Below are 15,464 nucleotides of genomic sequence, written 5' to 3'. Positions count from 1 at the left end.
CACAGCAGTATAGTGTCCTGTCCTCTCTGTTGGCACTAATATCACTCCACACAGCAGTATAGTGTCCTGTCCTCTCTGTTGGCACTAATATCACTCCACACAGCAGTATAGTGTCCTATCTGTTGGCACTAATATCACTCCACACAGCAGTATAGTGTCCTGTCCTCTCTGTTGGCACTAATATCACTCCACACAGCAGTATAGTGTCCCGTCCTCTCTGTTGGCACTAATATCACTCCACACAGCAGTATAGTGTCCTGTCCTCTCTGTTGGCACTAATATCACTCCACACAGCAGTATAGTGTCCTGTCATCTCTGTTGGCACTAATATCACTCCACACAGCAGTATAGTGTCCTGTCATCTCTGTTGGCACTAATATCACTCCACACAGCAGTATAGTGTCCTGTCCTCTCTGTTGGCACTAATATCACTCCAACAGCAGTATAGCACTAATATCCACACAGCAGACTCTCTGTTGGCACTAATATCACTCCACACAGCAGTATAGTGTCCTGTCCTCTCTGTTGGTCACTTCACTCTGTTGGCACTAATAGAACACAGCAGTATAGTGGTCCAGATGGACTTATACATCAATATATTATATTAACAGACGCTTTAATCCAAAGTGATTTATGGGCCGTTCTGGTTCACTCTACAGAAACAGGAGATGGACTCCTGCCATACGGGCCGTTCTGGTTCACTCTACAGAAACAGGAGATGGACTCCTGCCCTATGGGCCGTTCTGGTTCACTCTACAGAAACAGGAGATGGACTCCTGCCCTACGGGCCGTTCTGGTTCACTCTACAGAAACAGGAGATGGGCTGCTGCCCTACGGGCCGTTCTGGTTCACTCTACAGAAACAGGAGATGGGCTGCTGCCCTACGGGCCGTTCTGGTTCACTCTACAGAAACAGGAGATGGGCTGCTGCCCTACGGGCCGTTCTGACCCACACAATGCTTCTTTTTTTTTTTTTTTACAGCAGCCTCAGATTCTCTTTCTAATGGTGCTAATATCACTCCATACAGCAGCCTCAATCAGACGGCAGATCAATCAATCAATCAGACGGCAAATCAATCAACCAATCAGACGGCAGTTGGAGGGTGTCCTCCGTTCCTCCTGTTCAGAGACATCCTCCTTAGTGACCGGGTCCTGAAGGATCCCTCAGGGTGAATACTGTCTGGTTTAGCCTCACACCTGAACACCATGAGGAACCCATTCCTGTAGTTCTTATTCATCCAGCCGTACAGGAGCGGGTTGGCGAAGGTGGAGCACATGGCTACGATGTGGAAGAGAGTATAGATGAGCTTGTATTGTCTTAAGCTGAGCACCAGGTCTAGGTCACTGGCTAGTTGAAACAGGTGGAAGGGTAACCAGCATGTGGCGAAGACTACAACCACCATAACCAGCATCTTGGTGGTCTTCTTCCTGCGCTGAATGGCGTCGATGCGGCTCGCTGGACTCACGTGGTTCTTTAGCTTCATCCAGATGCAGATGTAGGCATAACTGATGATGGAGAGTGGCAGCACGTACTGCAGCAGTAACATAGACAGGCTGTAAATGACTCCGTCTCTGCTGCTGCCGTACGGCCACTTCTCATAGCAGACTGAGATCCTCAGGTTGATGGACGGGATCTCCTCCTGACGGTACTCTCTGAAGATGGCGAGCGGGCCGGCCAGCACGGCGGACAGCGTCCAGGTGAGAGCCATGATGAGCAGGCTGCTTCGCCAGGTGAGGCGCTGGCCCAGGTGGAACACGATACACCTGTAGCGCTCCAGAGCGATGACGGTCAGCGTCAGGATTGATACGTGCACGCTCAGCGCCTGGGCGAACGGGACCATGTGACACAGCACCGCACCAAACTTCCACTCGTCGAGCAAGGTATAAACCAGTGTGAACGGTAAACACAACGTATCCACCAACAGGTCAGCCAGGGCCAGGTTAGCTATGAAGAAGTTAGTGACTGTCCTCATGTTCCGGAAGCGGATGATCATGTAGATGACAAGGGCGTTGCCTACTAGACCCAGTAGGATGATCAGACTATACGCTGTGATCAAAGCAGCCTGGACTCCTACATGCTTGGTGATGTCAGAGTGGAACCCCGGCCGGTCGAGGTGGAGGCTGAGACTGTCGTTACCCAGGATGCCTAGCTGCCAGTGGGTGGAGGTGGTGTCCATGTGGACTGGCTGTTGGAGGGGTCTGAGTTTAAAGGGTCTGAGGGGTCATGTTTTCTGCTGGGATGGAAGGAGGGAGGATCACTGGAGCTGGTCAGTCAGTCCGAATACAGTTTATATAGTCCAAAACTGATGGTAACACTGCAGAGTCCAGTCACTGAGGCCAAATAGTCCCTGGTCCAGATACACTGGGAGCACTGCCTGGTCTGGTCATTCAGTCTACTGGTAGGGAAGACAACACTGCCTGGTCTGGTCATTCAGTCTACTGGTAGGGAAGACAACACTGCCTGGTCTGGTCATTCAGTCTACTGGTAGGGAAGACAACACTGCCTGGTCTGGTCATTCAGTCTACTGGTAGGGAAGACAACACTGCCTGGTCTGGTCTGGTCATTCAGTCTACTGGTAGGGAAGACAACACTGTCTGGTCTGGTCATTCAGTCTACTGGTAGGGAAGACAACACTGCCTGGTCTGGTCTGGTCATTCAGTCTACTGGTAGGGAAGACAACACTGCCTGGTCTGGTCTGGTCATTCAGTCTACTGGTAGGGAAGACAACACTGCCTGGTCTGGTCTGGTCATTCAGTCTACTGGTAGGGAAGACAACACTGCCTGGTCTGGTCTGGTCATTCAGTCTACTGGTAGGGAAGACAACACTGCCTGGTCTGGTCTGGTCATTCAGTCTACTGGTAGGGAAGACAACACTGCCTGGTCTGGTCTGGTCATTCAGTCTACTGGTAGGGAAGACAACACTGCCTGGTCTGGTCTGGTCATTCAGTCTACTGGTAGGGAAGACAACACTGCCTGGTCTGGTCTGGTCATTCAGTCTACTGGTAGGGAAGACAACACTGCCTGGTCTGGTCATTCAGTCTACTGGTAGGGAAGACAACACTGCCTGGTCTGGTCTGGTCATTCAGTCTACTGGTAGGGAAGACAACACTGCAGGGTCTGTCAGTCAGCTGGGAAGTCCAGATACCTGCAGTGGGAGAAAGAACAGATGGAACATTCTCAGTGATAACACAGAGGAGAGAGGTCAAGGGTCAGGTGAAAGACAAATACTATGACGACCAGAGTAAAACATGAGTCTAATATGGGTTGTTAGCTCTCTGATTCTGCAGGAGGCTACGACTAACTTAGGGAGGTTCCTAGATAGCTCTGGAGGAGGTTACAGCTAACTGAGGGAGATTCATAGATAGCTCTGGAGGAGGTAACATCTAACTGAGGGATGTTCATAGATAGCCAGGTCCTCTGGAGGAGGCTACAACTAACTTAGGGAGGTTCACAGATAGCCTGGTCCTCTGGAGGAGGCTACAACTAACTTAGGGAGGTTCATAGATAGCCTGGTCCTCTGGAGGAGGCTACAACTAACTTAGGGAGGTTCATAGATAGCCTGGTCCTCTGGAGGAGGCTACAACTAACTTAGGGAGGTTCATAGATAGCCTTGGCTTCTCAATATACACCCTGATATACAACATTACTCACCTCCCTCTCTCTGGTCTATCTCTCTGTCTGTCTCAGGTCTGTCTTTCTGGTCTCTCTGGAGGTTCTCTTTCTCTCTCCATACAGGGAGGTTCATCCCTAGCCTTGGCTTCTCAATATACACCCTGATATACAACATTACTCACCTCTCCTCTCTCTGGTCTATCTCTCTGTCTGTCTCAGGTCTGTCTTTCATTCTCTCTCTCTGTTCTCTCTCTTCTCTCTCCATACTCTCTCTCTCTCTCTCTCTCCCTACCTTCCTCTCTCTCTCTCTCTCTCTCTCTCTCTCTCTCTCTCTCTCCCTACCTTCCTCTCTTCTCTCTCTCTCTCTCTCTCTCTCCCTACCTCTCTCTCTCTCTCTCTCTCTCTCTCTCTCTCTCTCTTAACACTCTCTCTCTCTCTCTCTTTATCTCTCTCTCTCCCTACTCTCTCTCTCTCTCCCTACCTTCCTCTCTCTCTCTCTCTCTCTCTCCCTACCTTCCTCTCTCTCTCTCTCTCTCTCTCTCTCTCTCTCTCTCTCTCTCTCTCTCTCTCTCTCTCTCTCTCTCTCTCTCTCCCTACCTTCCTCTCTCTCTCTCTCTCTCTCTCCCTATGTGTCTCTTCTCTCTCTCTCTCTCTAATTTGTGGAAGTCTATATAAATCATGACCGGTGGGCATCTCTCCTATAGTTCCCTACCGTCCGGGTTTATAGTCTGTGTGTGTGTGTGTTTATAATTCATAATCAGTGGGCATCCCTCCTCACTGTGTGTTTATAGGAGAGGGCTTGAGGAGAGAGATATACTGCTGCATGGCGAACACTGTTTACTGTCTGTGTGTCCTGTGTCTCCACCACACAACCAGAACATTGGTTACTGTCTGTACCTTCCTCTGTCTCTCACCTCTCAACCTACCTTCCTCTCTCTCTCTCTCTCTCTCTGTGTCCTGTGTCTCCACCACACAACCAGAACACTGGTTACTGTCTGTGTGTCTCTGTGTCTCACCACACAACCAGAACACTGGTTACTGTCTCCTCTCTGTCCTCTGTCTCCACCACACAACCAGAACACTGGTTACTGTCTGTGTGTCCTGTGTCTCCACCACACAACCAGAACACTGGTTACTGTCTGTGTGTCCTGTACCTTCTCCACCACACAACCAGAACACTGGTTACTGTCTGTCTGTCCTGTGTCTCCACCACACAACCAGAACACTGGTTACTGTCTGCAATAATGTGTCCTGTTGTAATTTGTGGAAGTCATATAAACAACCAGAACACTGGTTTATAGTCTGTGTGTGTGTTTATAATTCATAATCAGTGGGCATCCCTCCTCACCACAGATATACCAGAACACTGGTTTACTGTCTGTGTGTCCTGTGTCTCCACCACACAACCAGAACACTGGTTACTGTCTGTGTGTCCTGTGTCTCCACCACACAACCAGAACACTGGTTACTGTCTGTGTGTCCTGTGTCTCCACCACACAACCAGAACACTGGTTACTGTCTGTGTGTCCTGTGTCTCCACCACACAACCAGAACACTGGTTACTGTCTGTGTGTCCTGTGTCTCCACCACACAACCAGAACACTGGTTACTGTCTGTGTGTCCTGTGTCTCCACCACACAACCAGAACACTGAAATGACACTAGCGCTGCAAAAACATTTCCCAGGTCCAGAAATCTTGGTTAGTTTGGAAGATTCCTGATTCTCCGGAATCAGAAGGGAGTAATGAATGAAATCCAGAATACTCCCATCTCTGGAAAACCTGGGAATTTTAGGAATGTTACTGGTAGTTTGCAACCCCAAATTACACCCTAATCCCTAAATAGTGCACTACATTAAAGCCCAAGTAGGGTGCTGTTTTATAACTTTCACACCTCCCCTTGATCAGCACTAAATTAGCCAGGAGAGGAGTTAATTATTTTATTATATTTTTTATTTAACTTTCATTTAACTAGGCAAGTCAATTAAGAACAAATTCTTATTTACAATGACGGCCTTCCAGGAGGCAAAAGGCCTCCTGCGGTGACGGGGGCTGGGATTAAATGTCCAATCTAAAACATTTGTTCATTTTAAAGTAACCTTAAATATCCACACTAAAACAGTTTTAAAGTAACCTTAAATATCCACACTAAAACAGTTTTAAAGTAACCTTAAATATCCACACTAAAACAGTTTTAAATTAACTTTAAATATCCAATCTAAAACAGTTTTAAAGTCACTTTAAATATCCAATCAAAAACAGTTTTAAAGTAACTTTAAAACTGCATCTCAAATGGCACCTTATCCCCTAAATAGGGTCTCTGGTCAAAATTGGTGCCCTATATAGGGAACAGGGGCACTATATAGGGGATAGGGGCACTATATAGGGGATAGATGCCCTATATAGGGGACAGGTGCACAATTAGTTTAGTTAATTTTTTTATCCGTTATTTTACCAGGTAAGTTGACTGAGAACATGTTCTCATTTGCAGCAACGACCTGGGGAATAGTTACAGGGGAGAGGAGGGGGATGAATGAGCCAATTGTAAACTGGGGATTATTAGGTGACCGTGATGGTTTGAGGGCCAGATTGGGAATTTAGCCAGGACACCGGGGTTAACACCCCTACTCTTAGGATAAGTGCCATGGGATCTTTAATGACCTCAGAGAGTCAGGACACCCATTTAACGTCCCATCCGAAAGACGGCACCCTACACAGGGTAGTGTCCCCAATCACTGCCCTGGGGCATTGGGATATTTTTATTTTAGACCAGAGGAAAGAGTGCCTCCTACTGGCCCTCCAACACCACTTCCAGCAGCATCTGGTCTCCCATCCAGGAACTGACCAGGACCAACCCTGCTTAGCTTCAGAAGCAAGCCAGCAGTGGTATCCAGGGTGGCACTATATAGGGGACAGGGGCACTATATAGGGGATAGGGGCACTATATAGGGGATAGGTGCACTATATAGGGGAGAGGTGCACTATATAGGGGACAGGTGCCCTATATAGGGGACAGGGGCACTATATAGGGGATAGATGCCCTATATAGGGGACAGGGGCACTATATAGGGAATAGATGGCCTATATAGGGGATAGATGCCCTATATAGGGGACAGGGGCACTATATAGGGAATAGATGTACTTCCGGCGCTGACAGAGATGGCCGCCTCGCTTCGCGTTCCTAGGAAACTATGCAGTGTTTTGTTTTTTTACGTGTTATTTCTTACATTAGTACCCCAGGTCATCTTAGGTTTCATTACATACAGTCGAGAAGAACTACTGAATATAAGATCAGCGTCAACTCACCATCAGTACGACCAAGAATATGACTTTCGCGAAGCGGATCCTGTGTTCTGCCTTTCACCCAGGACAACAGAATGGATCCCAGCCGGCGACCCAAAAAAAACGACTTCGTAAAAGGGGGAAACGGAGCGGTCTTCTGGTCAGACTCCGGAGACGGGCACATCGTGCACCACTCCCTAGCATTCTTCTCGCCAATGTCCAGTCTCTTGACAACAAGGTTGATGAAATCCGAGCAAGGGTAGCATTCCAGAGGGACATCAGAGACTGTAACGTTCTTTGCTTCACGGAAACATGGCTCACTGGAGAGACGCTATCGGAATCGTTGCAGCCAGCTGGTTTCTCCACGCATCGCGCAGACAGAAACAAACATCTTTCTGGTAAGAAGAGGGGCGGGGCGTATGCTTCATGGTTAACGTGACGTGGTGTGATCATAACAACATACAGGTACTCAAGTCCTTCTGTTCACCTGATTTAGAATTCCTCACAATCAAATGTCGACCGCATTATCTACCAAGGGAATTCTCTTCGATTATAATCACAGCCGTATATATTCCCCCCCAAGCAGACACATCGATGGCTCTGAACAAACTTTATTTGACTCTTTGCAAACTGGAATCCATTTATCCGGAGGCTGCATTCATTGTAGCTGGGGATTTTAACAAGGCTAATCTGAAAACAAGACTCCCTAAATTTTATCAGCATATCGATTGCGCAACCAGGGCTGGAAAGACCTTGGATCACTGCTATTCTAACTTCCGTGACGCATATAAGGCCCTGCCCCGCCCTCCTTTCAGAAAAGCTGACCACGACTCCATTTTGTTGATCCCTGCCTACAGACAGAAACTAAAACAAGAAGCTCCCGCACTGAGGTCTGTTCAACGCTGGTCCGACCAATCTGATTCCACACTCCAAGCCTGCTTCCATCACGTGGGCTGGGATATGTTTCGTATTGCGTCAGACAACAACATTGACGAATACGCTGATTCGGTGTGCGAGTTCATTAGAACGTGCGTTGAAGATGTCGTTCCCATAGCAACGATTAAAACATTCCCAAACCAGAAACCGTGGATTGATGGCAGCATTCGCGTGAAACTGAAAGCCCGAACCACTGCTTTTAATCAGGGCAAGGTGACCGGAAACATGACCGAATACAAACAGTGTAACTATTCCCTCCGCAAGGCAATCAAACAAGCTAAGCGTCAGTATAGAGACAAAGTAGAATCTCAATTCAACGGCTCAGACACAAGAGGTATCTGGCAGGGTCTACAGTCAATCACGGATTACAAAAAGAAAACCAGCCCAGTCACGGACCAGGATGTCTTGCTCCCAGGCATACTAAATAACGTTTTTTGCCCGCTTTGAGGACAATACAGTGCCACTGACACGGCCCGCAACTAAAACATGCGGACTCTCCTTCACTGCACCCGACGTGAGGAAAACATTTAAACGTGTCAACCCTCGCAAGGCTGCAGGCCCAGACGGCATCCCCAGCCGCGCCCCCAGAGCATGCGCAGACCAGCTGGCTGGTGTGTTTACGGACATATTCAATCAATCCCTATCCCAGTCTGTTGTTCCCACATGCTTCAAGAGGGCCACCATTGTTCCTGTTCCCAAGAAAGCTAAGGTAACTGAGCTAAACGACTACTGCCCCGTAGCACTCACTTCCGTCATCATGAAGTGCTTTGAGAGACTAGTCAATGGACCATATCACCTCATATCATATCACCCTACCTGACACCCTAGACCCACTCCAATTTGCTTACCGCCCAAATAGGTCCACAGACGATGCAATCTCAATCACACTGCACACTGCCCTAACCCATCTGAACAAGAGGAATACCTATGTGAGAATGCTGTTCATCGACTACAGCTCGGCATTTAACACCATAGTGCCCTCCAAGCTCGTCATCAAGCTCGAGACCCTGGGTCTCGACCCCGCCCTGTGCAACTGGGTACTGGACTTCCTGACGGGCCGCCCCCAGGTGGTGAGGGTAGGCAACAACATTTCCACCCCGCTGATCCTCAACACTGGGGCCCCACAAGGGTGCGTTCTGAGCCCTCTCCTGTACTCCCTGTTCACCCACGACTGCGTGGCCACGCACGCCTCCAACTCAATCATCAAGTTTGCGGACGACACAACAGTGATAGGCTTGATTACCAACAACGACGAGACGGCCTACAGGGAGGAGGTGAGGGCCCTCGGAGTGTGGTGTCAGGAAAATAACCTCACACTCAACGTCAACAAAACTAAGGAGATGATTGTGGACTTCAGGAAACAGCAGAGGGAACACCCCCCTATCCACATTGATGGAACAGTAGTGGAGAGGGTAGTAAGTTTTAAGTTCCTCGGCGTACACATCACAGACAAACTGAATTGGTCCACCCACACAGACAGCATCGTGAAGAAGGCGCAGCAGCGCCTCTTCAACCTCAGGAGGCTGAAGAAATTTGTCTTGTCACCAAAAGCACTCACAAACTTCTACAGATGCACAATCGAGAGCATCCTGTCAGGCTGTATCACTGCCTGGTACGGCAACTGCTCCGCCCACAACCGTAAGGCTCTCCAGAGGGTAGTGAGGTCTGCACAACGCATCACCGGGGGCAAACTACCTGCGCTCCAGGACACCTACACCACCCGATGTCACAGGAAGGCCATAAAGATCATCAAGGACAACAACCACCCGAGCCACTGCCTGTTCACCCCGCTATCATCCAGAAGGCGAGGTCAGTACAGGTGCATCAAAGCTGGGACCGAGAGACAGAAGCTGTTTTTCAATCTCAAGGCCATCAGACTGTTAAACAGCCACCACTAACATTGAGTGGCTGCTGCCAACACACTGACTCAACTCCAGCCACTTTAATAATGGGAATTGATGGGAAATTATGTAAAATATATCACTAGCCACTTTAAACAATGCTACCTGATATAATATACGTATATACGTATATACTGTACTCTATATCATCTACTGCATCTTTAAGTGATACATGTATCACTAGCCACTTTAACTATGCCACTTTGTTTACATACTCATCTCATATGTATATACTGTACTCGATACCATCTACTGTATCTTGCCTATGCCGCTCTGTACTCATTCATATATCTTTATGTACGTATTCTTTATCCCCTTACACTTGTGTCTATAAGGTAGTAGTTTTGGAATTGTTAGCTATATTACTTGTTGGTTATTACTGCATTGTCGGAACTAGAAGCACAAGCATTTCGCTACACTCGCATTAACATCTGCTAAGCATGTGTATGTGACAAATACATTTGATTTGATTTGATTTGAGATGGCCTATATAGGGGACAGGGGCACTATATAGGGGATAGGTGCTCTATATAGGGGACAGGTGCCCTATATAGGGGACAGGGGCACTATATAGGGGATAGGGGCACTATATATGGGATAGATGCCCTATATAGGGGATAGGTGCCCTATATAGGGGATAGGTGCACTATATAGAGGACAGGGGCACTATATAGGGGACAGGTGCCCTATATAGGGGACAGGGGCACTATATAGGGGATAGGTGCTCTATATAGGGGACAGGTGCCCTATATAGGGGACAGGGGCACTATATAGGGGACAGGTGCACTATATAGGGGACAGGGGCACTATATAGGGAATAGATGGCCTATATAGGGGACAGGGGCACTATATAGGGATTAGATGGCCTATATAGGGGACAGGGGCACTATGTAGGGGATAGGTGCTCTATATATGGGATAGATGCCCTATATAGGGGATAGGGGCACTATATAGGAGACAGGTGCACTATATAGGGGACAGGTGCACTATATAGGGGACAGGTGCACTATATAGGGGACAGGGGCACTATATAGGGGACAGGGGCACTATATAGGGGATAGGTGCACTATATAAGGGATAGGTGCACTATATAGGGGATAGGTGCACTATATAGGGGATAGGTGCACTATATAGGGGACAGGTGCACTATATAGGGGACAGGGGCACTATATAGGGGACAGGGGCACTATATAGGGGACAAGTGCACTATATAGGGGACAGGTGTCATGGTTCCTCCTGTCACCACAGGGCAACAGAGACTGTCCTAGAGACATTAATGCCACTCTGGTGTCATGGTTCCTCCTGTCACCACAGGGCAGCAGAGACTGTCCTAGAGACATTAACGACACTCTGGTGTCATGGTTCCTCCTGTCACCACAGGGCAGCAGCGACTGTCCTACAGACATTAACGACACTCTGGTGTGTCCTATTTACCCATTAAAAGTCCCAGTTAAAAGAGGTGTGTTTTCTGTTGTCCTTTGCTGAAGCTTGAATTGTTTCCTGAGTGAGGTCGTTTCCTGTGTGAGGTCGTTTCCTGTGTGAGGTCGTTTCCTGAGTGAGGTCGTTTCCTGAGTGAGGTCGTTTCCTGTGTGAGGTCGTTTCCTGAGTGAGGTTGTTTCCTGTGTGAGGTCGTTTCCTGTGTGAGGTCGTTTCCTGTGTGAGGTCGTTTCCTGTGTGAGGTCGTTTCCTGTGTGAGGTCGTTTCCTGAGTGAGGTCGTTTCCTGAGTGAGGTCGTTTCCTGTGTGAGGTCGTTTCCTGAGTGAGGTCGTTTCCTGTGTGAGGTCGTTTCCTGTGTGAGGTCGTTTCCTGTGTGAGGTCGTTTCCTGTGTGAGGTCGTTTCCTGAGTGAGGTCGTTTCCTGTGTGAGGTCGTTTCCTGTGTGAGGTCGTTTCCTGAGTGAGGTCGTTTACCCGAGTGAAGTTTTGAGACCTAGAGGTTATTTTGTCGTTATTTAATTGCCTTCCTTATTCTTCTTCTTCCCAATTGTTCTGTGATCCCGCGGCTACCGTTTCTCAGTAAAGTATTATGTTAATCCTCAACCACTGATTCCATGTCTCGTCTATTCTCTGCACCTGGGTCCAACCTCACCTCTTCCCAATAGGGTGCCATTTGGGACTCACCAATCACAGCGTGAAGAAAGCTCCTTGATTATTTGCACAAGGGAAAAACTCTATAGATGGTCTCTAAATAGAATCTATTAATTGAAATTCAGCGCACATACCACGCGCATGCAGTGTACTCACCATCCTCCTGCCAGGTAGCTCGCTCAATAGCTGATGATGCCAAATTAAATGTACAGGTTGAATTACGTGCAAGTTTGAGGGTGTTCTTGGACCGTGTGTTTGGGGAAACAGAATCATTACTGGCTCAAAAAACAAGCGAATACGGATGCATCCCAAACCGTACCCTATGCCATGTACACTTCACCACTTTGGTAGGACCTATTACCTGATAGGATCTATTACCTGATATGATCTGATAGGATCTATTACCTGATATGATCTGATCTGACCTATTATCTGATATGATCTGATATGATCTGATATGATCTATTATCTGATATGATCTGATCTATTATCTGATATGATATATGATCTGTGATCTGATATGATCTGATATGATCTATTATCTGATATGATCTGATCTATTATCTGATATGATATATGATCTGTGATCTGATATGATCTGATATGATCTATTATCTGATATGATCTGATCTATTATCTGATATGATATATGATCTGTGATCTGATATGATCTGATATGATCTGTGATCTGATATGATCTATTATCTGATATGATCTGATATGATCTGTGATCTGATATGATCTATTATCTGATATTAGGGGTGAGCTAAGTTATCTACCCTCTCAGCACCTCATCCCTCCTAGCCTCAGCCTCCAACCCTCCCATCCTCCAATCCTCCCAGCCTCAGCCTCCAACCCTCCCAGCCTCCAACCCTCCCAGCACCTCATCCCTACCAGCCTCCAACCCTCCAGCCTCCAACCCTCTCAGCCTCCAACCCTCTCAGCCTCCAACCCGCCTAGCCTCCAACCCTCTCAGTCTCCAACCCTCTCAGCCTCCAACCCGCCCAGCCTCCAACCCGCCCAGCACCTCACCCCTCCCAGCCTCAGTCTCCAACCCTTCCAGTCTCAGCCTCCAACCCTCCCAGCCTCCAACACTCCCAGCACCTCGAACCCTCCAACCTCAGTCTGCAACACTCCCAGCACCTCATCCCTCCCAGCCTCAGCCTCCAACCCTCCCAGCCTCATCCTCGATCCCTCCCAGCCTCAGCCTCCCAGCCTCAGCCTCCAACCCTCCCAGCCTCAGCCTCCAACCCTCCCAGCCTCAGCCTCCCAGCCTCAGCCTCCAACCCTCCCAGCCTCAGCCTCCAACCCTCCCAGCCTTATCCTCGATCCCTCCCAGCCTCAGCCTCCAACCCTCCCAGCAATTCAGCTCCAGGGGAGACCAACACAGATACAATGGAGGGCCAGAAGGAATTCAGACTGAAATATGGAATCAGAAGCCTGCATGTGCCTGGGTCAGAAATAAGTTGATTAATACATTATCTGGGTTGGTGGGTTTTTGTTTATTATGCTGGCTATACTAAGATTGGGACCAGAACAACTGCCTTCCTACACGTAGCATTATAAAACAACCTTCCTTCGTTCTCAGCTTTAATCACTCTTTGTCAACGTGTCGCTGTCAGCAGACATATGGTAATAGCATTCAGACAGACAGACAGACAGACAGACAGGGGGATAGACAGACAGACAGGGGGATAGACAGACAGGGGGATAGACAGATATACAGACAGACAGGGCACAGACAGACAGACAGAGCACAGACAGACAGACAGAGAATGGGTGCTATCTCAAGTATTTGGTGCTTAGTAAATGTCTCCAGGGCTTTCTAAAGAGCAGGCGTTTGTCTGCAATAAGCTGTAACCTGCCATGAACCAACACACACAAAAAAACTACTCGTAAAATCTCTCTCTGTCTCTCTCTCTGTCTCTCTCTCTCTCTGTCTCTGTCTCTCTCTCTCTCTCTCTCTGTCTCTGTGTCTCTGTCTCTGTCTCTGTCTCTCTCTCTCTCTCTCTCTCTGTCTCTCTCTCTCTCTCTCTGTCTCTCTCTCTCTGTCTCTGTCTCTCTCTCTCTCTCTCTCTCTCTCTCTCTCTCTCTCTCTCTCTCTCTCTCTCTCTCTCTCTCTCTCTCTCTCTCTCTCTCTCTCTCTCTCTGTCTCTCTCTCTCTCTCTCTCTCTACTAGTAAAATGCTGTAGACTTTACTATCGATATGTAAATCTCACGATTTATATACGACACTATAAGTAAACTCACCATCGTATCACCCTATTCATGATTTAATGACAACGTCTATTATTGTGTGTTTTCGAGCTTGAGGCTATATGCTTGTTATTTCATTATCCCTCAGTAGCCACTATTTACCAAAGACAGTGCTGATACATTGAATCAGAATCCATCACGCTGCATCACTGAACCGGGAGGTGATGAAAATGTGTTGGATGTAACTTTTGAATAATTAACCTTTTAACCGTGATAAATACCGTCCCTCTTTGATCATCACATTATCAAGAGAAATGTTTAATCATGTCAATGCTTCAAATCAGTTCAATATTACTGTACAGGTAAACTGCATACATCTTCAGTAACCTATCCACACGTTCAATTACTTACCTTTCCCCCGTCTGAGTTGCAGGCTCCTTGGTAAACGAGTCTTCAAATGAGATTGAAACAAGTGAAAATCCTGAAGCTCCTCCTAAGCAGAGAGCGGAGTGAAGCACGCATATGCTGTGTGTGCTCTCTCTCCTTTTATTTCTCTCTCTCTCTCCCTCCTTTCCTCTCCCTCTCTCTCTCTCTCTCTCTCGCTCTCCTTTTCTCTCTCTGTCTCTCTCTCTCCTTCAATTTATCTCTCCTTTTCTCTCTCTGTCTCTGTCTCTCTCTCTCCTTTTCTTTCTCTCTCTCCTTTTCTTTATCTCTCCCTCTCTCTCTCCTTAAATTTATCTCTCCTTTTCTCTCTCTCTCCCTCTCTCCATTTCTTTCTCTCGCTCTCCTCTCTCTCTCTCCTCCCTCTCTCTCCTTTTATTTCTCTCTCTCTCCCTCTCTCTCCATTTCTTTCTCTCGCACTCTCTCTCTCTCCTTTCTCTCTTTCTCCTTTTTCTCTCTCTCTCTCACTCTCTCTCCTTTTCTTTCTCTCTCTCTCCATTTCTCTCTCTCTCCTTTTCTTGATCTCTCTCTCTCCTTTTCTTGATCTCTCTCTCTCCTTTTATTTCTCTCTCTCTCCTTTTATTTCTCTCTCTCTCCTTTTATTTCTCTCTCTCCCCTTCTCTTTCTCAATTTCTTCATCTCTCTCAACACAAGGAACACACACAGACCTCGTATATAATGGATAGATTGCCCTGACTGTATAACAATAGTACATTATTTTCCTATTGATTTTAATCATGAACTCAAAGCAATGCATGTCAAGTCAAATTATGCCAAAGGCTTCTTTCAATGCTAGTTCTCTCTCTCACTCTCTCCCTCACGCTTGACCTTGCTGGTGTTTTCATCATGTCAGATCCAGAAGGAAACACCAAAGTGGTCAACTGTTTTTCCATTACTTTTTTTTGATGCATAATTGAACCTAACAATCAGGCAGCATATCTCAAGAACTCTTCTTCTTCAGGTTTCTGGGTCCACAGCGTTACGGCACACAGACAGATACAGTGTTTTTTCT

At 47.5% G+C, this 15,464-nt stretch overlaps 1 protein-coding gene across 1 annotated transcript; it reads right to left on the bottom strand.

Annotated features, from left to right (window-relative positions):
• Positions 1–847: 847 nt before the first annotated feature.
• LOC112220686 (neuropeptide Y receptor type 2-like) lies at positions 848–14,515 on the bottom strand. The gene is made up of 2 exons (XM_024382516.2): positions 14,423–14,515; positions 848–3,145 (listed from the first exon to the last, which is right to left on the bottom strand). The coding sequence occupies exon 2, from the start codon at positions 2,174–2,176 to the stop codon at positions 1,085–1,087; it is 1,092 nt and encodes a 363-aa protein (XP_024238284.2). The 5' UTR covers positions 2,177–3,145; positions 14,423–14,515; the 3' UTR covers positions 848–1,084.
• Between the last annotated feature and the right edge of the window lie 949 nt (positions 14,516–15,464).

Source organism: Oncorhynchus tshawytscha, linkage group LG21 (genome assembly GCF_018296145.1).
Source record: "Oncorhynchus tshawytscha isolate Ot180627B linkage group LG21, Otsh_v2.0, whole genome shotgun sequence".
NCBI lineage: Eukaryota > Metazoa > Chordata > Actinopteri > Salmoniformes > Salmonidae > Oncorhynchus > Oncorhynchus tshawytscha.
Note: the sequence above shows the minus strand (reverse complement) of the source record. Positions and strands in the feature narration are given on the sequence as shown.